This window comes from Chenopodium album, chromosome 5, assembly GCF_948465745.1.
Source record: "Chenopodium album chromosome 5, dcCheAlbu1.1, whole genome shotgun sequence".
NCBI lineage: Eukaryota > Viridiplantae > Streptophyta > Magnoliopsida > Caryophyllales > Amaranthaceae > Chenopodium > Chenopodium album.
This window is the reverse complement of record NC_137838.1, coordinates 32982433-33009163: the sequence shown is the minus strand read 5'-3', so window position 1 is coordinate 33009163 and position 26731 is coordinate 32982433. Positions and strand designations below refer to the sequence as shown.

Genomic DNA, 26731 nt, shown 5'->3' with positions numbered 1-26731 from the left:
TGAGAGATCCTCTATTATTTGGGCCTGGGCCTCATCCAATTGAACACCTTCAAAGAGTTTAAAGAAATAACTCTGGAACTAGGCCTTGATTTCGGTTGGATTTGAAACCCATACTCCATTTTCATCTTGTAGCACACAAATTTCAGCCTTCAAGGATCTTTCCTTTACACTCTTATAAAATAAGGCAGTTGATTGATCTCTAAATGCATCCCATCTTGATTTGGCTCTCTATCTCTAATACCACCATTACAATGTTGCTTTCTCTTCTTTGAGAAATCTCCTCACCAAAGGTTGCACACTCCATAATTTTATTTTCTGATTGCAATTCCTCCAGATCATCTTTGATGCACTTCCAATCTTGAAGTAAGTGAAGCTTCCTTTTGGTCAAACACCAGTTTTTTATATCCTTTAAGCACATCTTGGTCTTTCCTTGGGCTTTAAATAGAGAAGAGCCTTGAACCTGCGTAACCCAAGTCGAAGCAACCAAATCATGAACTTCCTTAAGTTTTAGACACCATGCTTCCATTTTATAAGGGCACCTTTTTTTATTTGTGTTTGGACTTAGATCAAGTACTACTGGTGAGTGGTCAGAGAACATTATTGGAAGATTCCATAATTTGGCATTTGGGAAAAGGAACTTCCAATCATTATTAGCGTAAGCCCTATCTAGTTGCTCGTAGATTGGATCTTGCACTCTATTATTGCACCACGTATACTTAAGTCCCATCGAGTGAATGCTTGTTAGTCTATTTTCCAAGAGCCAAAAATTGAAATTTAGCACTCCTGGAATATTCAAATTACCCCCTAACTTTTGTTCCAAGGACTCAAGTTGGTTAAAATCACCAATTAAAATCCAACTCCCTTTGTAATGAAGCATAAGATCAGACAGGGATTTCCATACTTCTCGTTGGGACGAATAAGGGCAACTATACACATAAGCCAAGTAATAAGAAACATCACCTACTAATAATATATTACAAAGGATAATGTTAGGAAGAGTAGCTACTACGGTCACACTGACCCTATCCGACCAACAAAGGAACAACCCTCCTTTGTTGTTAATAGCATTTACTCCCGTAAACCCTCTAAAGCCTTTCTTACTAAAAAAATGGGGTTAACGAGAACACATTACTTTTAGATTCACTAATAAAAATAAAGTCAACATTAAACCTAGCCGCTAAGAACGAGATCATAGGGAAAATTGGGGAATTCTTGTCGCACATTCCCCTACAATTCCAACTTAAAACGCTCATTTTTCCTCCGAAGGCTGTGGGCCAGCCGCGCCATCATCAACAATCATCAGGTTAGGCTTACTAGTGACTTCATCATCCGAGCTCACTGTATCCTCTTTAATTGAGATTTTCAAGACTTGAATTCTTACTGGAAGTTTAGCACCATTATCAGCATCTTGGAATTTCTCCCATAGATCATCTTCTCCACTCAGTCCAAACTTAAATCTCTTGCTACTGCCACTACCCTCACCCAAGCCTCTCTCTTTAGCACTGCTCTTTCTAGTAGGGCGATCAACTCTAGGAGAAAAATGAACCCTTTCCTCCAGATCTTTCACCACTTTCGATCCCCACTTTTTCTTTCTCGGTCCCTCCTCCGAGAATCTCCTTCCTTTTCTCCTTTTAAACAACAATTTCCTCTGCTCATGGCTGTAGAATTATTGCTCAAAGTCCGAAGAACCTTCACTCGAATGAATCTCCAATTTTCCTAGTTTCAGAGCATCTTGAAGGAAGTTAGAGGAGATTGATGAAGGAGCAGTGTTAAACGACTCAACCGAAGCAGGTGAGTTTGGTGGGCTTGGAAGATTCATATTGATTAATGAGAATTTCGAAGAGCTAGAAGAGGAGCGGTGAGCTGGTCCTTTTAACTTCGGCCAGTCATGGGCCGGATTCAGGGGAGAGCTGGTGTTACAAGTGGCTTTGCAATACGCTTTGGCTTTTTCTAGAAGAGTGTTTAAGGAAATGTAGGAAGGAGAGGGAGTTAACTTGAGAGGCACGGTAGATTTCAAGCTCTTCCGGGTTTACCATGACTAAGGGGAAGGAAAATTCAATTTCCCTAATTAAAGGGTCAACTAAAACACTTTTTGGTCGAAAAGGATCGAGAAGGGGATTTTTTGTGTACACTCTGTCTGTGGGGACTAGGGAAACTTGGAAGTCTTCTTCAATTTTCCATATTAGTAGTGTGCAGCTTGGAAAAGGACATGACAGTTGGTGGTTGGTCTTGATAAGGAAGGAGAGAATGAAATAAAGAGATGGTGGGGCTTTTGACCGAATAAATGGGGGAGGGGTAAGCATAATTAAACAGAGAATAAAGAAAAGGAATTGGAAGTTTGAGAGAGGAGATATCATAAATGCAGTTGGTTGGGAGTGTAGGCAAATACTCATTGAATGAAGCAGAGAGAAGCAAATTAGGAGTATCTCCCATAAGTGTAATACTATCTAAGGAGACAGGGTGGCAAGACTGAGTGATGTTCCAGAATGTTGAGTCTCGAGATAGCTTACATGGAGATGGGAGGTCCTCTAAGTTGGGACAGTTAACGGAATTCAAGCAGCCCAAGTCAACAGGGGGAAGGGAGGAGAAAATAGAAATTAATTGAAGGAAATTGCTACTGTAGGTAGATTGATTACCTGGTAGCAGGGAGTTGGAATTTTGACTACCAAGAGTACACCTCCGTTTCCCGTTATTATATATTACAGCACCAGCTTCTGGGAGGGGAATATCGTTTGTCTGAGAACACCAAACAGGACTCTCCTCTTTCGATGGTGGAGATGGGTTTGGCCGTTGCAATTTCCGTTGATACTCAGCTTCAGACTCCGATCCATTAGCAGATGTTGATCGTTTGCACCAGGTGGTTGCATATTTGCGCTTATGCCCTTTCACCAGAGGTGGAGATGATATCCTTTCCTTCCACTTACTCAACCTATCTCCCATAGATTGCAGCTCTGGGATAATAAGGGGTGGTAAGAGGCTTACTCCCCTACGTGATCAGATGCAGACAATGTGACAAGCTTGAGGGGGTAATTTGAGTCTCTTCTTCAAGTGCTTGGAAGCATCATCTCTTGCAGTATCAGAGCTTGAGGAGTCAATCATGGCAGAAGCTTGTCTCTTTTGTACTCGGTTGCTAGGTCCTGGATCTTGAGGACTAGAATGGTTGCTCGAAGAGGATGAGGATGACTGATTGCTTGAAGAGTCAAAGTGCAAGTTCTGATTCTCTGTTTCCCTATGCTCCGGAGAACGATTTGGAGGGGTGTGTTCAGATGATGAAGAAGCTGGTGATAGGTGAGGGTAGATCCTTAGGTTCACCCTGGTGGTCCTATGTCTCTCTATGTCATTTAAACCCATGATTTTCTTGGAGTACAAAGGTGTCTGGGGGCGAGCTGGGAGTAGATCATGATTTGGACCACATATGCTTCCAATTCTGTAATTGACTTCTCTGTGAGCAAAATTGATTGGCACACGACATAGAGGTTGCCTATGTCCAATTTTTCCACAACAATGACAGCAGATGAAGACACCTTCATATCTAAGAAATACCCATAGAGCTTTGTCTGAACTGATTTCATAAAAGAAACTAGGGATCAGAGGTTTGTAACACGGGATTACAACTTTAGCTCGCATAATGGAGTGAGGTCTATCTTCTAGAGATGCTTGGTCAAATCTGATTACTCTACCAATTCGTTCCAAGATTCTTCTAGCAACTTGAGGTTGACATTCTTCTGTAGGAATGCCATCCACCTTGATCCAAATTAGGTCTTCAGAGAAGTCCATATTGAGCACATTCGACCCCATTACCCATTCTTTGAAGTTAATGAGAGCACCCATGTATGAAGCAGAGTCAAGGGAGATTAGATTTTCTATGTCTTCCCATGAAGTACAGAAAAAGAAGAACAAGTCCTTTGAGTGAGTAGCTTTTTCCACTATGATTGCTCTGTTTGTTTTCCAACAAGCATCCACCCATGATTGCAGTTGGATTTCACTAAACTCCCTAACATCCAGGACTTTAGCTACAACAACTAGATTATATTTATCAATGTCCTCAGGTGAGTCAAAAGGCATTTTGGGGATGCCTACTCCAAGTCTATTGAGATTAGCATAACTAAAATTCGATGACATGAGGGAAGATGGAAATGGAAAGCAAAAGAAAAGGGGAGAAAATTAGGAGATTGAGAGAAAATCAATTGGAAAGTCAAGAAGAAAAGAAGCTTCTCTAGTGATAACCAGTGAGAAAACACTCTAGAGAGAGAATCTAGAGAGAGAGCCATTGATGTAGATATTGATCCCAAGAAGTTTGATGTAGGTACTGTCTTCATTCTTTAGTCCAGATTGTCAATATCTCATCCATATTATTTGCTGGCATTGTTAATGCCTGTTGCATATCTAGCACTGGTTTTATTCTATGGGTTACATTCTCGAATGATCTAATATCATTTGATTGGTGCTATGATTACATTCTCGAATGAACCCATAGCAGCGCAACCAAATCACTTGCGCTGGGATGTCGCGCACAACTCATCCAGATTCGCGCGACACCTGTTGCGGCAGAATGTTCAAAACCCTAAACTCACCCATTCCCTATAAATAGAGGCTTAACACGAGGCTCAAACAGACAGAAAATTAACCTAAAACTCTGGCAGAAACTTTGTGAACTTGTGTGCTACCAAACCTCATGTCTTAAACACTCACCCCCCTCATACCTGTTACTACGGTGGAGGTTCCCGAACAAGGAGCCCATAAGTGTCCTAAACGAAGATCTAGTAAAGAGAAGTGCGTGGTAAAATCCCGAGCACTTAGATCAATCATATTTATTTTATTGCTTAAAACAACTTTAATCAATTAATTAGTGTTATTTGATCACTTTAAACGGATTTTTAATTAATCAATTCCACATATTATCTTGCGCTAAATAAGAATAGAATTGAATAATTAATTGTTGATTGATCACTTAAGCCAAGGCAAATCTTGTTTATTTTTGGTTCTATTCACGAATATTGATTAAATAAAGAATAACGACTTTGCAATGTAATTCCTACGTGATTGATGTGTGTAAATAAAATCGACTAACTTAGTTTTAGGTATCGCGTTGCATATATTGTTTGGTGATGAAATTGTGAAAAAGGAAGAGCTAGTAGAGGCCACACTAGGGCTAGGATAGCGATTCCCCTCTAAAGGGAACGTTATCTTACCCTCGCTCCCGAACTCATTTATGAATTATGTAGACCAATTTGGGCATGGGTAAACTTACGATTCGTGCTAATTATCCCATGAACTCTACTTGGGAAGAAGACATGAACGAGTTTTAGGAGTTTATGAGTTTTCCTAAAACTCTTTGGTGACTCCTACTTGTTTCTTACAAAAAAACGTGATGATGGAATCAATTCTAATTCAAGTCCCCCAAACAGTCAGGAATTCAAATCCTAATACACCCTAACAAGTGTAAAGTCCTAGGCTTTTAAAGGGCCATGGGCATTTAAGGAGAAGGATCCCCTGCGATGGGAACGCCCTCCTTACACCACCATCAAACCACCACCAAGGATTCGTCGCCGCCACCTCCTACTACACCACTAGGGATCGCAATTCTTTCCTCGTAGCAATGGTGGTGCGAAATCACAAATCATAAATTTGATTCAATAGCAAATTCGAAACAATACCCCTTTGGATTAATTATAATTGTTTATGAAATTGATGTAAATTTTAGATTTTAATTTAGATCTAGAAATAATGAGGAGCTGAGGAGAGAGAAAGAGAAGGGAAGAGAAGAAGGAGAGAGAAAGAGAAGACAAAATAGTGAACGGTTGGGTGCGGGTGGACGCGGCCAATAGTTTGCGAATTAGTAGACCTTATTGGTTTTAGGTAGATTATGAGTCGATTATAGAACAAGTTTGGATTGTAAATTATCATGTTAAGTCGAGTTTAAATTATTCTTGAGTTGACTTAAAGTCAGATTTGAGTCTAAGATTTCTCGAGTCAAAATAATTTAGAATAGTTAAATTTTAGATAAAATTTTCAAGTCGGGTAAGTTTTTTTACACCAAGGCAAACTATACTAAGTATAAAGTATGAACCTTTTATGTCTCATAATCAATTAACAAACATTATCTAAATGCAAAAACCGGATAGTACTTTTCCCCATTTAAAATTACAATTATTCAATTAACTAAATTTAAAATTAAGTTTATTCCATGTTAATCTCCATCGTACCACCCAAAACTTCTCATTTCTCAATTTCCTCTCTTTTTTCTGCTCCTACTTTCTACCAGATTCACCGACCAACCCCGTTTCTGGTTGCCGGAAAATCTAGATCTTCTCGCCGGAAACCTCGCCGGAAACGCCTTGAAGCTGACATGTCAGTCTCCATTCCGGTGCCGCCGGTCACCACCCACCGCCGCGATAAGGATGACGACCCATTTTCTGCTTCCGCAAATGGTAACTGCATTTAAAAAAAAAGTTGTAATCTTGGGTTGATTTTGCTTAATTCATGTTTTATTAGCTGTTTAATTGTTACGCTTTGTTATTACTAAGTTGAATTTTTGTGGTTATTGTTTGTTGAATATTGTTTATGATCTTGATTGATGATATTGGCATGGCTCAAAGTTGAGGTGTTCTAATTGCATTTGAAGTGAGTATTTGTTGATAGGATTATGTTATCTATCTTTAAATGATGTTAATGTGATGTTATTTTGTGGTTAGAAATTTGAGGGTTATTTTACGACGAGTTTCGAGGGGGATTAGTTCTTAGCAATGAGGAAGCGGAAGTTCTTAATATATGGAGAAGAAAAGCCCTAAATGTTGGTTACTATAGAGAGGGCGATGTACTAGGACCTTTGGATATAATTGAACTACCTCATAAAGTATGTTAATTTACTCGGGATACTCCTCATCCTATGTCTTACATAGTTCCTTTATTTCTTTTTGATGTTCTTGATTAGAATCTTGCAACTAGTTAAAATTTGAGGGAATCTCCTATATTTTATTCCAAATATGTAAGAAAAAATATAGTGATGTGGGGTATTCTTTGATTCGTTTATCACATATTTTATAATTTTTACCTTATAAGAGATATTAATGGTAAAAGACGTGCATTGTCAAGCGTGTACAATCAAAATAAGAACATCAAAAAGAAACAAGAACATAAAAAAGAAACAAGAACATCAAAAAGATACCAAAGGAGTGGTATTTTCAACAATTGGGATTTTCAACTTGCACTTTATATTAAACAAATCTAGCGATATCTAAAAAAATGTTTTGAAGAATGAGACATATTTCTTGAAAGTAAAGGTACAAAAAAAAAAAGCTCAAAAGTAGTGAGTCATTAAAAGCAAGTAACTTATTGAAATTGAAGCTCACAATAACATAATCTGTAAAACTTAATAGTGTTGCAATGATGTATGATTTAAATAATATATTCTGATACGATCAATAATTAATGCGATTAATATCAATTTCATTTTAAGCTTTGACACTTATGGGGGACGAACAACAGGTTGAGGTATAAAAGCCAACATATCTAAGTACAAAGTTTGTCACTCTTCTTTATACTTAACCTAACAATATTATGTTCAATTTCATAAGGAATAAATCCAAAGGATGACCACAAAAAAAGTCCAAGGCAATATTACATGAATAGCTGAGTCAGAATCAGGGGCTCTTTTCATGGACCCTAATGCCTACAACTTCAGTCATGTTTTGACTTCAAATTTAGGTTACGTTCTTAATCTTAACCTTTCAAAAACTCTTTTGAAACTTTTAAAGAAAAAAATCCTCTTATTTTCAGTTGCTATAAAGTGTATATTTAGAAAAAGGTTCTTGCACATTTTGGAGTTATTAAAAGCATGAAACCAGATAGGAAAACATTAACATAGTTACCTTTAGCATTCAAGGACTATCCTTATAAGACTAATAGAGCTCAATGTCTTGATATCCATATAAAGAGAAATACTACCAGAACCTTAGACTTCTTGTGTGTTGGTTAGCTTATTGACTTTTGCACCAGTTAACCACTGTCCTCGAGAACTAATGTATTAGAATTAAGATCTGAGGATGATATGCTTGACCAAGTTACGATGGATTGTCCCTCGCCATTGCTGAGTATTAAGTTACCATCATGAGACAATGTAAGTTGGGAACTTGGGATGATGGATTGACGTTTCCCGTCCACCCAATAATCTTTCCAGAATGTTTGTTGTACCATATGCCACTGTATTAGTCATCGGTGTAATCATAGTTGACATCTTATGGATAAAAACCAAGTGCCATTTCTAGAGGTAATATTATTGCAAAGGAGATAGTTTGACCTGGGTGATTGGTGTCTGTTGCTTGATATAATAATTAACTGGGTAATAGAGCGAAAAGAGGTTTTATAATGCAGAGTACTTTACATTCCTTATTAGCAATGCAAGACACATAACTAGGGGTTTAAATCAAACTAGGCAACCAAAATTTAAACGTTCGAATCAAAGAGACAAAATTGCCCTGATTCTAGGACTCCAGGTCGCTTGCTTAAATTACTTCTTGGTTTTTCTTGCTGATTCTGAAAGTCTTTTGAAAAAATTATGTATGTATCCATCAATTTTGTAATATATAATTCTCTACCGTGTAATAGCACCAAAAATACAACCCTTGTCGGTATTGGTAATCGTCAAAAGGCATTTACTTTCTAATTGAGTAGAACTCCTTGACTATGGAAAATATGTTCTGTAATCATAAAACTGCCAAGGTATGAGAATATTTTTCTTGAGTAATGCCTGAAAATTTTGTCTTGGTCGTTGTGGTACAAGCTGCATTGGAGGGTGAAATTGTCCAGCATTGTACCTGCACATAATATTGTGCATAAGGAAAAACACATTATAAATTTACAATAAACACCTTAAAAGTTATGGAAATGGTAGAACATGCATAATTAATCATTGAAGGTCACTAAAGTCTAGAAGACGGAGATGGAGGTGATATCAATCTATCATTATTTTCATCGTCATGTGCATTGATGTATATCCGTAAATAATCGTTAGCTTCTCTTTGTAACTGAATTTTGATATAGTTGTTTGAAAATGATAAATTAATTCAGAATCCTGTATTTATCTGCAATGCACCCACCACCCACCGTTCTCACCTACTGCAGACAACAGAAGGGACAGCAGCAGAGCAGCAACCAACAACAACAACAAGCCGTGGCCCATACAAAATCAGGGAGGGAACCTAAAGTTGCAGGCAAGCAGTCTGTGGAAGAAGACAAGAGTAGTACTTGTAGTAATTAAGGCCTTGTTGCAAACTTATGCAATGTAGTAGACCTAGTAGTAGTATAAATAGAAGTAGTCTAGAGTAGAGAAGTTTAGGCAGAAAATTATTATAGAGTGTTCTTGGAGAGTGATGGCCTAAAGCCATTTACGTTGTACGCAAGCCTTGGGCTTTATCTATCAAATTAACCTTCCGACCATTTATTTTCAGTCCGAACCACCACGTTCGTTGCACTTGGTATCACAGCAACCATGGCTCCAACAGCCCCCGACAGTCACCGTTGAACGAATAGCCGCGCTAGAGGAACGAGTAGAGGAGATTTTTGAGAAAATCGGGGAGGGAGAAAATTCTCTCCAACATATTCTGATGAGAGCCAGGCGGAGGAATCGCGCAAGAACCGAGAGGCCATTGACCCACGCTAGAAGGCCGAATTTCGACATGAGCAAAACCAACGGAACACACTGATGAAGAACAATCAAGATAAATTCTTTGAGGAAATTCAAGGAGTGTTGGCGACCATCAAAGATTTGGGCAAACAACCAATCACGGTGGAAGATGAGGTGGAGCAGCCGCCGCAAGGTGCTGGAGGTTTAAAAGGACCACTGCTGGGAGCTGGAGACTTCAACAGGCTCCGTTTCAGCAGTTGGGAACCCGGAGCTGGAGGAAGATTTGGTAACCAAAACGACCCCTACAGCGACCATCGCACAACAACCACCACGACAATCACGAAAATCGGGTAAACTGGAAAATTCGAAAGTTGGATATGCCGATTTTCGACGGGTATAACCCAGATGGGTGGATCCTACGGAGCGAGCAATATTTTCAATTCTATTGTCTCTCGGAGATAGAGAAACTTCAGGCAGCCATTGTAGTCATGGACGGTTAAGGTGGTATCAATGGGAGAGCCGCCGCCGACCACTAATCGGGTGGGAGGATCTCACAACTCGAGTTTTGAATCAATTTTGGCCGGTGAATGAAGGGAGCCTCCATGAGCAGTGGCTCGAGGTGGAGGACCGTCGAGTCTTCATCGAGAAAGCTTCCCCCTTGGTGGACATTCCAGAAAGTTTGATGAGAGGACATTTCATCAATGGCTTGAAGGAGGAGGTAAAGGCAGAGATCCGTTTGCTAAACCCATTAACCCTTGAAGAGGCCATGGACCTAGTGATTCGGGTCGAAGAACGTAATCGGTTCAAAGGGTTACAGAACACGAGAGGAGTGTTTTCTAAGTTTGGGCAGTATTCTTATTTTACTAGAAACCCAACTAACACTATTCTGGAAACTGGCGAGCCCAAAATAATACCCCCTAGTTTTATATTCCAATTAAAACCAGCCCACCTTTTAACTCCCAAATCAACCCAACCTCACAATATAATCCAATTGAAACCAACCCACCTTTTAACTCCCAAACCAACCCAACCTCACAAAGCTCTATAGCGTCAGTAAACCACCCACCCACCGCCTACCAAAATCGAACCAAACCAAGCTCCTCTCGTTTCAGCGGCGAAGTTTGGAGGCTGACTGAGCGGGAAATTCAAGAGAAGAAATCAAAGGGGATGTGTTTTAAGTGCGACGGTTGGTGGACCGGCCCCAGTCACGTATGCGCGGTTAAGGGACTGAGCGTCCTGCTTGTAGAGGAGGAGGATGAGGGCGCTGAGGGAGAGTTTATGGCAATGGAGATTCCGGCAGAACAAATCCCGGCCAACGCCTCCTTCAATTCGATGGTCGGGTTGCCCAAACCAAATGTGATGAAATTTACTGGTGAAATTAAAGGGAAGTCAGTTGTGATAATGATCAATTCCGGCGCCACTAACAACTTTATTTCGCTTCAATCGGTTGAGGAGCTCGGGATAGCAATTTCTGGTATCACTACTTTCGGAGTTTCCCTCGGGAACGGTGAGATCATTACAGGGAGAGGGCAATGTTGTGGAGTACGATTGAAGCTCAGTGATGAGTTGGTGATAGAAGAGGATTTTTCACCTCTTCAATTAGGGAGCTCTGACGTCATTCTAGGTGTACAGTGGCTGGAAAAACTAGGGTTGGTGTTGGCAAACTGGAAATTGCAGGAGATGAGTTTTTCGGTGGAAGGGAGGAGGGTGATTCGGGCTTGGATCACACGGAGATCACTCGCAAGGCTATGTTTGAGACTTTTAGAAAACAAAAGGGGGGGCTGTCGGATGAGTCAAATCAGTTCGAAGATGAGCAAGAGAAGTCAGTGAGTGAACCACCTAAATTTTTACAAGGAGCACCAGCAGCATACAGCACGGTGTTTGAGGAACCGTTGGATGAGCTTTTTGACTTCCACCTTGAGGACAAGGTGGCTCTTTTGGGGGGTGGTATTGCAATGCACCCACCACCCACCGTTCTTACCTACTGCAGACAACAGAAGGGACAGCAGCAGAGCAGCAGACCAACAACAACAACAAGCCGTGGCCCATACAAAATCAGGGAGGGAACCTAAAGTTGCAGGCAAGCAGTCTGGGTGTTTGTTTGATACTGTGGTAAAGTAGGAAGAAGAAAAGAGTAGTAATTGTAGTAATTAAAGCCTTGTTGCCAACTTATGCAATGTAGTAGACCTAGTAGTAGTCTAAATAGAAGTAGTCTAGAGTAGGAAGTTTAGGCAGAAAATTATTAGTGTTATTGGAGAGTGATGGCCTAAAGCCATTTACTTTGTATGCAAGCCTTGTGCTTTATCTGTCAAATTAACCTTCCGACCATTTATTTTTAGTCCGAACCACCACGTTCGTTGCATTATTACTGCATTGACTTAAAAAAACAAAATAATTTGTGTAGGAGATGCCAAGATAACTTCTAGCAGATGTCAGGGAAGGGCATTTGTTAATAAGGGTCTAATTAGTAGAGGGTCAACTAATATTTGGGGTTCTAATTTTAATTTTCTTGAAGTTCTCATATGTTATTTGAAGAATATATGGATCTGTCAAATTTAAATCTTTTTCTTTAAGGTCTGTCTTTTTGCTATAGGTTTTTGGTCATATATGAGATGGTCTTTTAGAAAGTTGTTGTCTCATGGCTTCTTTGAAGGATCATCACGTTAGTTACCCTTGTGTATCTTAGACGTCTGAGTTTTTTTTTTTTTTTTTTTTTTTTTTTTCCTTGATCCAGATTCAAGAGAAGGAGATTTGTTAACAGCCGAAGCAGAGAATGAGGCGTCTTCAAGTAAATTATTAAGCAATCGCAAAATCAAATCTAAGAGCTGGTTTAGCTGTTTTGGTGTGGACATGTCACCAGATACAATTGCTGTTGCCATGGTTTACTTTGTCCAAGGTGTTTTAGGCCTCTCACGGCTTGCTGTCAGTTTTTATCTGAAAGATGATTTGCATCTAGATCCTGCAGAGGTATGTTATGTAACTTTTTCTTTACCCTTCAATTTCATTATTAGTTGTATATATAATGTCATTGATGTATGTCATGTCGCCAGAAGTACTATTACATGAATGAACAGTATGTATTGTTATTTGCGAATCTCGATGGAAACCAAGCAAACCACTATTGCATGGTGTCTGAAGTAATAAAACTAGAAAAGTTAGTCCCATATAACTTAGAGTGAAAAACGTATGTCATGCTACTAACTAGCTGGAGTCGAGGACTGCTAGAGAAAGCTAAAACTATTGCCTACTTCTGCTCCTAGCTGAACCCTAAATTCTCTCTGCTTCATTCACCCCCTAATATATCTCTCGATTCTCGTAAGCTGCACTCTCCTATTCCGTTGTTGCTTTATCTCTTCAAAGTTATCAGCAACCTAACCTATATTAGTGTATTTAGCCATTAGATCAGTCAGGCGTCATGCTGATCTGAACTAATAAATGATTATATAATGCGGTAGCTCTAACAGAGTTGATGGGAAGTGAGGTGCAAATATTAAGTCCAGCTCCAGTTAAAAGGGTCTAAATTGATTAATTGAAGAATGATGCTGATTCATTGCACTTAGGCCAACTGTAGAGTTTGGCCCGAATTTGGGCTCCTACTGTTGGGCTGCAACACTGCATGGGTTCCTGTTGCTGTATTTCGTGTTCCTTTTGATTCGAATGGAGAGATAAGGTTGAGTTGGCTGATACAGCTCAGTATATAAAAAAAATAACATTGTTACCTTAGACAGCTCCAATTTCTGTGTAAAGTAGTAGTAAACAAAATTGAAATAAATAGGTTAGAGCGTTATATTCCTAATGGCAAAACTACACAATACAAGTTATTAAACTTTGCAAAGTTATGTGTTAAACAATCACCAGATTCACCACTGACCTCTTTGTTATTATGTACTTTACTGCTTTGAAATGTATGTATTTTGTTTTTATCTTGTGTATAAACATGATACTTCTTAGCACAATCTGCAGCATTTGATTTTTCAAATGGCTTGCTAATGTCATAAGTTCTGCACTGAAAGGTGCAATATATGGATGTGATGATGGTGCTGTAATTTTTTTATCCACATGAATTTGATAGTAATCCTAGTATATGTAGTATGCTTAAGGTAAGTTTATTACTCAATTCCAAACATTGAAATACTAACAAACCTACTGTTGATTGACTAGACAGCTGTCATATCTGGGTTCTCTTCATTCCCTTGGCTTGTTAAGCCTCTTTACGGATTTATAAGGTACCTGTTCCTACTAAGTGTGTTTTATTTTATATCTAATCACATTGTCTGTTTTTCTTATATTGTTGTATTAATTTATTGAAAAATAATGTTTGCAGTGATTCAATACCTCTTTTTGGATATCGAAGAAGATCATATTTGGTACTTTCTGGCCTTCTTGGTGCATTTTCCTGGACTTTGATGGCCACTATGGTTGATAGCAAATACAGTGCTGCTTGCTGCATACTTCTTGGATCTCTATCAGTCGCCTTTTCTGATGTTGTAAGCATTTCTAATGCTCTTTTACCCGAAAAATATTATGTTTTATAGCTCTTAGTCTTGGACTCTTAGTTAAAATTCTATGGCTGGAGACAGCTTTGACGTGTCATAATGAGGAGCCTGCATTCTAAATGTGTATTTAACTGATTCATGAGATCCTAGTATCCTACAGCCATTTAATTAAAAGTATGGGTCGCACATAGTAACTTCCATTACATGTACCAGATTTTGGTTCTGTAGGTCTTAAAATTATACAAAGTATTTACTTATGTTTGGAGAATAGAGAGTGCACCCATCCAAGGCATCCATAGAGGACAGTGTCTACTACAATAATTTAATTGATAATGAGAAAATATTACTTCTTTAAGGTTGTTCAAACACATATGTTATGTGAGTCGACTCCTAATAAATAGCATATGTTGTTTTGCTACAATTTCAAGATCAATTTTGATAATATTCCAGTAATAATACAACAATTATAAATAACAAAAGAAAAGAAAAGTGTATGTTGGTCTTTTTGTCTGATATATCTTCATATTAGCAGCATCCATAGTCAAAAGATTAAGTACAAATTGTTTCTCGCACATTGCTCCTTTTATTGAGCAAAGATATGATTATCCATGGTCATAGGAATTGAATTTTCAAAACAATTCACTAAATTCTAGTAGTATTAGACCCTTTAATTTATTTTTTCTTAGAGTTTGGTAGTCAGAATTTTGATGCTATTGTTCAATAATTGTGCATTTGCTTACTGTTTATTGCTCAGTGTTCATTATATGCTGAAGCTCTTATGCTCATGACTCCTACATCGATTTGCTCTTGAGATATCATTAGCATTTGCCCAGCTTATTCATGATTTGTCTAGTCATCATTTTTGGTTCCTTTGGATGAGCCAAATAACTTATTGATGGATTCCATGAACCAGTGTTATTCTGGAAAGGATATTGAGTAAGATTCATTAATTCAATTTGAAGGGCATATGCACCTAGATTGCTCTATACTTATTATTTTAATATCCTTATCCTACACTTTGTGCTTATTGATGAAATTTTTGAAAAATATTGTAGGAACTATACTAGTCCCTCTTTCTTACTATGCTTTCTCTGGTTTCCTTTTTGCAAAATGAATGATATTAAGGTTATATACTATTGTTAATCTTCATCTCAAGGACAGATGGGGTATACGATTTATTTGTATCAAACTGTGTGTTACACCCTCCACACTTCTACAACAGTGTTTATTCCTTATTGGACCATTCATTTATCCGAAACCACATTTGTGGAGAGAAATGTATATATTGATAGGAAAAAGAAGAGAAAATGTAATGATTAGCTTGCAAATGTGCTTTAGACCATAAATTATTAAGAGCAAAAGATTCAAGTGTGTTTATGTATTTATAATGTGAAAAGCACATACAAGTCTTAAAAAATCAGAAAAATGGTTTATGAATGCCATTTTTCTTTTCTGTGTCCAATTCTAGCTATGTTACAGTCTCCAAAACTTTAATTCTTCCCATGTCTTATACTTGGATATGTATCTGCACACGATAATATATTACTTGTTATCATACGTATCAAACTTTCATTTAGATTTTTGAAATCAGATAACTTCTTACATTAATCAAGAAAAAGAAAAGAAAAAAAAAAAAGAAGTGTAAGATAACCTTGGAATATTGTAATATGAATAAATGTAAGTTCTTGTTGGGGTGTTTTGGATGTTGTACTTTTCAGTTCCTTCGCCTACCGGAAACCATTGCTTGCTCAAGTGTTGGCCTAATCTGAGCATCAGATAGCCAGAGTGTTAGGATCCAACCTCCTTTCTATGTATTAGATGCCCTTTTAATGCTTTCCTAGAGTTCACCTTTAAGTTTTCTAGGATTTAGATGCAATTATTGCGTTACTGCCGTTGCAGGTTTCATTAGAGATTCTATGTAAATGCTAAATTAAGCTCTTTAGAGTGTGAATGATTATATGAAATAAAAAAGCCTTCTACCCAGTATTGCTTTTCTTTTATGCTTGTTTGTTGATAGACCTTTATAGATATTGTGTCTTGCTTGCATAATAACTCCCCCTCCCCACTAACTTGATACTAAAAGAACTCGTGGTTCGGACCCGCTTGTGGATGCTTTGAATTGTCGGCCTTCATAAGTCCCGACCACTCACACTTTGTCGCCAATAGATGTGAGCGTCCTTGAGATATAAGTTGCCCGCTTGTGTTGCTTTGTGCTCACAAGCCCCATTTCCGCACAAGGCTTGCGCCCTTGCCACCAAAAGGCAAGAGCGCGCCGCACGTTGTGGTGCCCAAAATCCCAGATCGTGATACATAGGCTCTGATTCTTTAATTATTTCCCTGAACGTAAATGAAGGAACATAGTGCTGTATATTGACTAAACAATGTTTGCAGTCTTATAAAATATAAATAATGATGCTTTTTTTGCCAAATATCTAATATAGGGGATGTATTAGTATTGAGTTAGCAGAAATTTTATTCTCTTGATTTTATTTTATGCTTTACAATGTCAGGCACTGATTAATGTTTTAGGTTGTAGATTCCATGGTTGTTGAGAGAGCTCGTGGTGAGTCACAAAGTATCTCAGGTTCTCTGCAGTCATTGTGTTGGGGATCTTCAGCATTTGGGGGAATTGTGAGTGCCTATTTTAGTGGCTCTTTGGTGGATGCTTATGGTGTGAGGTCTGTTCCGATGTTTACATTGTGGTCATAGTTCTTTTGTTGTCTTTTTCTGAGTCAAAATTCCTTACATTTGATTTTCAGATTTGTTTTTGGCGTCACTGCATTGCTTCCTCTAATCACTTCTGCAGTTGCTGTTCTGGTTAGAGAACAGCAGGTACTTGGGCCAGTGTGGGATTATAGTCGTAGTGCTGGAGTACCCAGTTTAAGAGAAAGCTTTCACCTGAGTGTTGTCCAGTTGTGGGATGCTGTCAAGCAACCAAGAGTGTATTATCCTACTTTATTTGTATTTCTTTGGCAGGCAACACCTCAGTCGGATTCTGCTATGTTCTACTTCACGTATGTACTTGTGAATATACAGTAAATCATTTTTATTCTTTCACGTTTGGTAAAAATAGATCCTCATGCTAACACATTAGATTTCATCTGGGCTACATATGCTTGTGTCACCACATTGAAAAATATATCTACACTTCCAGTTATCATATACTGTTGATGACATAGCTGCGATTTCAGGACTATCTCATATCTGGCCCTACCCCCCACCCCCACCCCCCACATATGTCCCAAGTGAAACCACCATATTATTGTACTAAGTTGCATATGATATAAACAGCAACTGCCTATATGAACTTTACTGATTGTTATACCTTGTACGTTTCACAAGGATACTGTACAAAATAGATGAATAGCTTTGACAAATTAATGCAAGCCACAGCACAAAGGAGCTTATGGAATGTGATCATATCCAAAAGTCATTCTCCTTCTTCCCTCTCCTCACCCTGCTCTTTATAAGCCTTTCCAATGTATTTACCATTAAGCTTAGTAACTCTGGTTTACAGGTCATCTCTCCTTTTGTAAGAAATCTTCTGTGGAGGTGGCTTTTGGGTTTGCTGTATCATCTGGTTCTGAACATTTTCAACTCTAGGAAAAAAATTACCTAATATATCCTTCATCAAGCAACCTCACAACTGACCAAATTGAGTTGGAATGGAAATAACTTGGAGGAAGAGGATCTCTATCGACGACCACTGGAGATAAATTATTTTGGTGTATGCACTATGCAGTTGACTCCATTTTATTGGAATTAAATACTTAGACATTATTATTGTTATTGTTGAATTAAAGCAGCTTTTTTTCTAGGCTACTCATCAAGTTTAGCGCCTGTTCTATCATTTACCATTAAATCTAGGACCATATCTTTTTCTTATTTTTTTTTATTGCTAACTTTTTAGATTACTTCTGTAAATTATTAATAGTTGCAAGTTTTTTGGATTTCAGAACAAATAAACTTGGTTTTACCCCTGAATTTCTTGGGCGGGTGAAGCTTGTAACGTCTGTTGCATCGCTGCTTGGTGTTGGCCTCTATAATGGTTTTTTGAAGAAAGTTAAATTGAGGAGTATATTTTTGGCAACAACTATTGCTGGAACTGCTCTAGGAATGACACAGGTTTGTTGATGACATTCATTGTTTTGCTGGTGCTAAAAATACTCAAACTAAATAGTTTTGGATTCAATTTTCAGGTTTTCCTTGTAACTGGACTGAATCGCCAGTTAGGTATCAGTGACGAGTGGTTTGCTGTGGGAGATTCCCTAATCCTCACTGTTCTTTCTCAGGTACATTCACCTAAAGCTGTTTGTTGTTCATGTCTTTCAGTCTTCTGCTGTTTGTTAAAACCTATGACATGGAATTGAGAGTTCAAGTATGTGTTTAGTTTTGAATAATCATTAGTTTTAATAGAGTAGTTCTGATGCCTTGTCAATTTGTTGAAAGTGTGGTGCCGAGTTAAATTATTGCCTCATATTTAGTCTTTTCTGACATTATATAGGAGTTCTAGCTTGAAATAAATTTTCTTATAAGGTCAAGGCCGTTCTGAATCATTTATCCCTGCTGATTGGTTATTGATAATGTTTTTCTCATTTTTTAGATAAGCCCTGTACTGACTATTCTCTCTATTACAGATTTCATTTATGCCTATCCTTGTCTTAGCCGCAAAATTATGTCCGGAAGGAGTTGAAGCTACTCTGTTTGCAACATTGATGTCTATATCAAATGCTGGAAGTGTCTTAGGTGGCTTGATTGGTGCTGGATTGACCCAGGTCTTTGGTGTCACTAAGGACAGATTTGATCATTTGGCTGCCCTCATTATCCTATGCAACCTTAGCTCATTGTTGCCCTTACCACTTCTCAGCTTTCTTCCTGCCGATGATTTTGATGAGAAAACTAATGATGAGAGCGACATTGAAATGAAATCGAATTGAACCCTTAATTAATATATTGTATTCAAGTAGCAATCGCATGCAGAAGTCGTTTGTTACTCACTGAGCCTTAGGCAATAGTGTTTAGCTGCTATATGTTGTGTGACACGAGTTGCCCTTCGCCAAGCAGCTGTTGCTTCTTTTCCCAAGTAGCCGTTGCTTCCTGCAGATGACGGAATCATCTCTCCTGCGATGGTCTAACACCTCAGGATTCACTGAAAGAATTCACACAGATAATTGTGATGTGTAGAATATTTCAGTTGACATTAGGATTCTTAATATAGTTCTTCGGATACAATTTTATCTGTATAAAACAACTGAGACTCTTGATTAAGTTGCTCAAGATCTCTTTGAAGCTATAAGCATATACTAATGGCAGATGATATTGTCCCTTTATTATAATGGGACTTTTCTACACACGGAGAACTGTTTAGGAAAAACATAAATATTGTGAATTTGCAATTATAATTCAAGGATAAAATTTCCTTATATCTTGGTGGGGTATATATTTATTACATTTTTTGTTGATTTAAGAAAAGTTGTTACTGATATAGCGAGCCCTATATCGATGCATTGTGTGCAATAATGTCAATAGTTTATTTGGAAGCAAATTTTAGGGCATGAGCAATAGAACAAACCTCTAATGGGTTTGTTCACTTGCCACATTATTATCATACAAACCCCCCATTTAACAAACCTTTTATCAACAATAGATAAACCTATTCAAAGATTTATGTATGGGATCCATTGTCAATACAACTCATCAAAAAAAAAAAAAAAAAAAAAACAAAAACAAAGAAGTTAAATGTTTAAAGCGAAAAAAATTAATAATTAAACAAAAAAACTAAAAGTGGGCCATGGAAGCCTCCTTGATCTGGTTTGTATATACAAACCTGTTGAAAACAAACCTCTTTGACTCTTTCCGCAATAAGAGGTTTGTGGACAAACCTCTAATTTATTTCCACAAACTCTAAACAAACCTCTTATTGTGGATGCCCTTAGTTATCATCAAAATTTTAGTTATCATCAAAAGATGTGATATTTCAGAAATTCTTATATTTGGTGAGCCACACTATTAGTATATAGTTTGACTACTTAACATATAAGATAATATATTTAGTTAATTATGAGGTTACTGCAATGATCAAATAAATTACTCGATGTGGGTTTAGGCCCTGTTTGATTCACCTTAATTTTGCTGAACTGAAATTATTTTTACTGAACTGAACTTAATTTTACTGAACTGAAATTATTTTTACTGAAGTTAAATTATTTTTACTGATTTTCTATTAGAATTCTTCTTTAAGAAAACTGAATTTTACTGAACTGAAATTATTTTTACTGAACTGAACTTATTTTTACTGAACTGAAATTATTTTTACTTAATATTATTTTTTTAAGATGAAGAGAACAGGGCCTTACTCGAATAAAAAAATGGGGTTTGGAGTATAAATAATAAAAGGTATTCAATGATGAAACAAACAAATGAGGTTGATTTTTTTATTTTATTTTATTTTATTTTATTTTATTTTATTTTTATTTTTTAACTTGCAATATAAATTATTTTACAAAAAGAGTCAACAAAGAAAATCTCTCCGCCCTACCAAATAATAATGCATCATTTTTTTTTGACAACGGATACAAACAGACTATTTATTACTATTAAAGCAAATAAAGTTAACCGCCGCTTCCCCAGCTATTTGTTGAGCGCGATGAACCCGGTGCCGGTCCGCCTTATGTATGCAACAGTAACGAAGGGTAGATCCAAGGAGAATAATCTTGCGAATGAGCCAAAGATAAGCAATGTTACCATGACCATCCCCCCTAAGAAGGGAAACAAGATTATAGGAGTAAGTGAAAACCGTAACCGATTGAAAACCTCGATCCACAGGCCACTGCAACCCATACATGCACGCAAGGGCCTCCGTATGTAAAGCAGAGGTACAAACCCCAAAGTTACTTCCACCAAAGATACGTTCATCGAGCGGGTCATCATTATCCACGCACCACCCCATCCCTGCTTGTAGAGAGTCCTTAAACCAAGATCCATCAATTTGTAGGGAAAGCGCATTTGGCCCTAGAGTACCCTGACCGAGCTGAGCCAAATAAAAACCAGGTGGAGGAGAGGCCCCCATCGTGTAGAGTGGGTTAATAGGAGCATCTGTGTTGACAAAGACTGCATGAGCATTCATGACGTCCGCAAAAAGTAAAGAAAGGGGCCGACAAACAGTAGACTCCTGAAAGACTCTGGAGTTTCGACATAACCACAGACTCCAGAGCGTACCAACGAAGGTATCTAAGCGAGTACTGGAAGGCCCATCCTGACTAATAAAAAGTCGGATATACTGTAGGATCCAATCTGAGAGAGAAAGGTCTCCATTAAATTCTGAGCGAATGCCGAGGCATCCACCCTTCCAAACCGTTCGAGCATTGAAACACATTCTGAAGAGATGTTGCAAGTTCTCTGGTATTGACCGGCAAAGGTCACAACAAACATCTAGAGTCGGAACTCCTCTATGATTAAGTTCCACCTTGACCGCAAGTGCACGGTGTAGAAGTTTCCATAAGAACAGCTTCCATTTTGGTTGTAACTGGAGAGACCAAAGAACTTTCCAAAAGGAACCCAGAGTCGAATTAGATGAACTGGGAGAGAGTTGTTTTTGTAGCATCGCATACCCAGTTTTCACAGAGTACCGGCCCGACGGGGTACCAGACCAATATCGAAAATCCTCCTGCAGCGTATCCGGAATCTCCATAGCTAAAATCGAGGTTGCATCCGAAGGGACAAACCAATCCACAACTTTATCCGAGTCCCACCCTAGTGTATGAGGATGAATGAAGTAACTGACCGTTTGGGTTGCAGAGTTTTGTAAGGAAATCCCGGGCTTGAACTCCGGAATACTGCCATTGACCCAGGCAGTTGACCCTCCTAGAATCGAGCGGCCATTACCAACCTTCCAACTGCAGCCTTGTTGTAGAAGAGTATTGATAGGTTGTCGTACACCTGTCAAAAATAAATTCCTAACAAAACCAACTAACAATGTAGTATGGTAAGTAGGGTCGAATCCACAAGGAGATGGTATTCAATCTAACCTCTAAGAAATGGAAAAACTAAACTATGTCACGAAATTGGGATAGGGAAGTAGTCTAAATTAAAATAGGAATAAAAACAATTGATAAAAAGACCTAGGGTTGTGGTTCACCATGCTTATAGTTCTAAATCTATCAAATATCAATAACAATTCAATCAATCAATTATCTAGAGCAATTGATAAGCCTACGGTCGGGCCTTAACGCTCTCAATTCAACATATGTAGTTCAGTCGCTAACATAATAAGAATTGCTAATTGTAGGTAAGCCTCTAAAAGTAAGATCTTTCGATTCGAACTCTTATTAACAAAAATTAATCAAACAATTGATCAGGTTCCAAGATTAACAATAAAATTAAACACTATCAATTAAAGAAATTAATAATCAAAATATTAAAAATACCAATCAAGATTCATAATATAAACATGGATTCCCAAACCCTAGAAATAAAACTAATCTAGCATGAAATAAATAAATAAAACTAGATCTAAGGAATAAAACATAATAAAAAGCAAGAAAATAGAAATAAAATACCTCAATGAATTAAAATAGTAAACCCAAGAATCATCCATGGAAGAATCCATGGAGATGCCATGAGAAACTAGGGTTCAAAAGAGAAAACTAAAAAGAACGTAAAATAACAAAAAGCATAAAAAGGCATGAGGGAAAAATAAAATCCCTAGGAATATTTATAATATCCTAAAACTAATCTAAAAAATAATTAAAGAAAAGTAATAAGAAAATAATAAATACATAAGTTGAATTATTATTGGATGATAGAAGATGACGTGGCATAAAACCGCAAGAGAAGTCGAGAGCACGAGCTACACGTGGCTGCTTTGGCTGCTCGTCAGAACCCGCGGCCGCAGGGTGGTTCCCGCGACCTGGCAGTGGCGGCAGCAGCCTTCGAGTGGGCGCGGGACAGACCCGCAACAAGATCCCGCGGGTGGCTGACTGCAACGTCTGGATTCAAATGCTCATAACTTCTGTTATAGGAATTTTCTAGGAGCGTGTGACCTATCATTGGAAAGCTCTTCAAGTCTAGTTTCCAATGCAACTTGAATCACTTAAATCAGATCAGTAGAACTCGAGTTATGATCAAAAGAGTGAGCAAAGGTCATTTTTGATACTTTGCAAACCTTCGTTTTTCTTCGTTTCTAACTCAAATTCATTTCCGTAAAGTGCATAACGACCCTTGTGGATGCTATTTTCATTTCTCATACATATTAGTCTCATACTAAGCTTCCACAAATGCATATATCCTTCATTGAGCGACCTCGATTCATCGACGTTTCATCCTTTCACTGTCCTATTATTCCAAAACCACTCCGAAAGCGTCTAAATAGTTATGGAAACTACCTGAAACATTAAGAAAACACAAACGAAGCGTAATAGAGCATAAAATGGACAACTTATGTATTTACGACCTAAAAAGTGACTAAAAGACCTAAAAAGCAACTATAAACTTAGCATAAACGTGCCTATAAATCCTATATAAATGTGATTCATCAAGTATCTGCTTTAAGTAAGCCCCGAAGGCCATACGAAGTACGACCAGACACAGTAGGCCGATCGTGAGGGTTGCTAGAAAGAAAGGCCGTACGAGCACTGTAAACTTTCGACACGAGCAACTGGGGATTAGTAAAGAGACGCCAAACTTGCTTCATAAGTAACGCCTTATTTAAGGTAGACAAGCAGCGAATGCCCAAACCACCTAAGCCACGAGGGAGATGCATGATATCCTTATTAACCCAATGCATACCTTTAGTATCAGAGTGAGCCCAAAAGAAGCGCATGAGTAAGGAATCTATTTTCCCTGTAATAGAGGCCGGTAACTCATAGCAAGCCAGGACATGAGAGGCCAAAGCAACCAGTATTGAGTTAATGAAAATTAACTTCTGCGATTGAGAGAGGCGGATAACATTTAAACAGTTAATTCTGCCGACAATTTTGTCGATGATAAACTGGAAATGGACCTTCTTTTTCCCCACGAAATCTATTGGAACTCCCAGATGATGATTAAAAATATGAACTTGCTTCATTTGGAAAATGGACTTAAAGGTAGCCTGAGAGGCAGTACCCATGTTAGGGCTAAACTTTATCAAGGATTTTGACAAGTTTAGCTCTTCACCTGAAATTTTAGTAAACCTATTGATGATATGTAGAATGTTAGTACAGGACTCCGTGGTTGCCCTAAAAAAGATAATTGCGTCATCTGTAAAGAACAAATGCGAGATAGAAGGGCTTCTCCGTGATAACTTAATGCCATGAAATAATTTCATATCCTGACCAAGGTGCAATATCCTCGAGAAAATATCCATACAAAACAGAAAGAGGTACGGTGAAAGAGGATCACCTTGACGGAGACCACAGTGCGGATGAAAGGGATCCGACGTCGAGCCATTAATTAGAGATTTGTACGAGACCGTGGCCAGACATTGGTGGATCATTTGCAACCACCGAGCAGGAAAGCCGTAGGCCTTCAAGAACTGTAAAAGAAAGCTCCAATGAACACGATCATAGGCTTTACTCATGTCAATTTTGATCGCGGCTAACCAGTTAGTACCAGATTTAGCAATATTAATTTTTTCCATCAACTCATGACTCAACAAAATGTTATCCGTCATGACTCTACCCTGAACAAAGGCATGTTGAGAATCTGCGATGAGAAGAGGAAGATACTGACGCAGTCTAGCAACCAAACACTTCGAAGCACATTTGTAAATTGTATTACAGAGGCTAATTGGTCGCAGATGTCCTATCTCCGTTGGATTGCCAATATTCGGGATCATAACAAGAAGTGATTGATTCCACTCCTTCAGAAGGTAGCCTGTTTGAAAGAAACTTTGAATGGCAGTGATAACCGAATCTCCAACAATCTCCCAGTGAGTTTTGAAAAACTCAACAGTAATCCCATCCGTGCCAGGAGACTTACAGTTACCTAAAGCAAACATGGCATCTCGAATCTCCTTAGCAGAAAAAACGCGTTCCAAGTTATTGACTTGAGAACAAGTAAACCGTGGAAGATCTAGCTCTCTCAAGACAATATTGATATCCGGGTCATAAGGAGGTATTACATCACTTTTAAAAGTCTGCTTGAGAGCAGTGACGACAATACCTTGAACGTCTAACTGACCATGCTGAAGAACGCCATTATCATCAAGCAAGGAAGTAATCACATTCTTCTTCTGCCGACTCTTAGCTTTCGAGAACATCTTTGAGGGGCAATCTCCTTCGAGTATCCAATTTTTCTTACAGCGTTGCCTCCAGAACTGAAGTTGGAGTAAAATAGTGTCTTTCGAAGTAACAGTCTCCACCATATATTGGACCGCCTCTGGAATTGACTGAATTGACTCTCCTTGAGTGGAGAGTTCCTTAGTAAATTCCATTCTCCTTTGTTACCAATGATGCATTATTTTCCAATTCTGGGGCGTTGATTGGAAAATAATGCATCATTAGTAACAAAGGAGAATGGAATTTCAGATCTGTTACAAACATAAAATACCAAATAGCTTTGTTTTAAACCTTAGTTCTAGACATGATTCAAAATTCTTTATTTCTTATCTCACTTCAATAATTCAAGACAAATATTTTTTTAATAATTTTGGACTGCCTCAAGGCAAATTTGCGGCTACCTAGCTTAACTACCCTCTAATATTCAGTGAACATAATTACATTATGATTAGTTCATAAATTAAATATCATATAAATAAACAAATATACATCTTATTAGAGTCTAGAAGCCTATACTAGAAATCTACATTAAACTATGCGTAGACTGAACGTGAAATGTGAATAATTAATAGTGATAGCCCCAAATATTTGGATGTACCTGAAACTGTTGCACATGCCTAGTCCCCAACATCTCTTAAATTGTTATACAAGACAAATGTAACAACAATAATTGACAAGTTATATACTAATTGCATGAATTATGTTATCCCAATATATGTTACTGCTCTTATAAATGAATTCATAGTACCCGAATCATCCTAATTGGATAATTAAAAGGATAAGTTAATCATTCATAAAAGTCTTAGAACCAATTAGATTGGATATAAATGGTTATATTTCACCTAAATTTTCTTGGTACTTGGTTGAAAGGAATCTTTAATGTTTATTTTGTATTTTTTCAGTTTGGAATTGATAACCCCATTTTAAAGGTAACACTTGATGTAATACTAGTCTTACTACTATGTTAATTGACGGGGAGTATTAGGAAAGGTCAAATTATTGTAGGTGATGATTGGATAATATACGGTATCGTTTTTTAGGAATCAACTAAACCATGATTAAGTCTTATGGGACTCATTTGAGAATTTTCCTTGAGTTATCCAATTGCTATTTACAATGTAAATAAGTTTTAATAAGCTCATGTAAATTCAAATAAGTGAAAATCACGTTCGTTTGTTTGTTTTTTTTTTTTTTTTTTTTTTTTTTTTTTTTTTTTTTGGGTATATAGAGAGCCACAAGGGTGGGGGTGAGAATCAATCCCATGATCTCATGAAATTGGAGAGAAAACTCTAACCACTTGAGTTATCCCTCACTCTCTGAAAATCAAGTAAATAAAATGCACTCTTACTAAT

The 26731-nt window shown here is 37.8% G+C and overlaps 2 protein-coding genes across 2 annotated transcripts; one reads left to right on the top strand and one right to left on the bottom strand.

The window, feature by feature from the left end:
- Positions 1-6095: 6095 nt before the first annotated feature.
- On the top strand, positions 6096-19543 carry LOC145632055 (folate-biopterin transporter 1, chloroplastic-like). Its single transcript, XM_081684326.1, has 9 exons — positions 6096-6431; positions 12360-12592; positions 13787-13851; positions 13950-14112; positions 16651-16799; positions 16881-17135; positions 18078-18246; positions 18321-18413; positions 18759-19543. Exons 1-9 carry the CDS (start codon positions 6188-6190, stop codon positions 19056-19058), a joined length of 1671 nt encoding a protein of 556 aa, XP_081540452.1. The 5' UTR covers positions 6096-6187; the 3' UTR covers positions 19059-19543.
- A 1161-nt stretch (positions 19544-20704) lies between these two features.
- LOC145632800 (uncharacterized) lies at positions 20705-25534 on the bottom strand. The gene is made up of 2 exons (XM_081685134.1): positions 23908-25534; positions 20705-22059 (listed from the first exon to the last, which is right to left on the bottom strand). The coding sequence occupies exons 1-2, from the start codon at positions 25532-25534 to the stop codon at positions 20705-20707; spliced, it is 2982 nt and encodes a 993-aa protein (XP_081541260.1).
- Between the last annotated feature and the right edge of the window lie 1197 nt (positions 25535-26731).

Bases quoted from the DNA above. Each gene is read 5' to 3' on its own strand.
- LOC145632055 (XM_081684326.1), top strand. From the start codon at position 6,188: ATGTTAATCTCCATCGTACCACCCAAAACTTCTCATTTCTCAATTTCC. The intron at 13,852-13,949 runs GTACCTGTTCCT...TAATGTTTGCAG, and splicing joins CCTCTTTACGGATTTATAAG to TGATTCAATACCTCTTTTTG. The intron at 16,800-16,880 runs GTCTGTTCCGAT...TTTGATTTTCAG, and splicing joins GTGGATGCTTATGGTGTGAG to ATTTGTTTTTGGCGTCACTG.
- LOC145632800 (XM_081685134.1), bottom strand. From the start codon at position 25,534: ATGGAATTTACTAAGGAACTCTCCACTCAAGGAGAGTCAATTCAGTCA. The intron at 22,060-23,907 runs GTATGCATTGGG...TATTTTTGACAG, and splicing joins GGCTCACTCTGATACTAAAG to GTGTACGACAACCTATCAAT.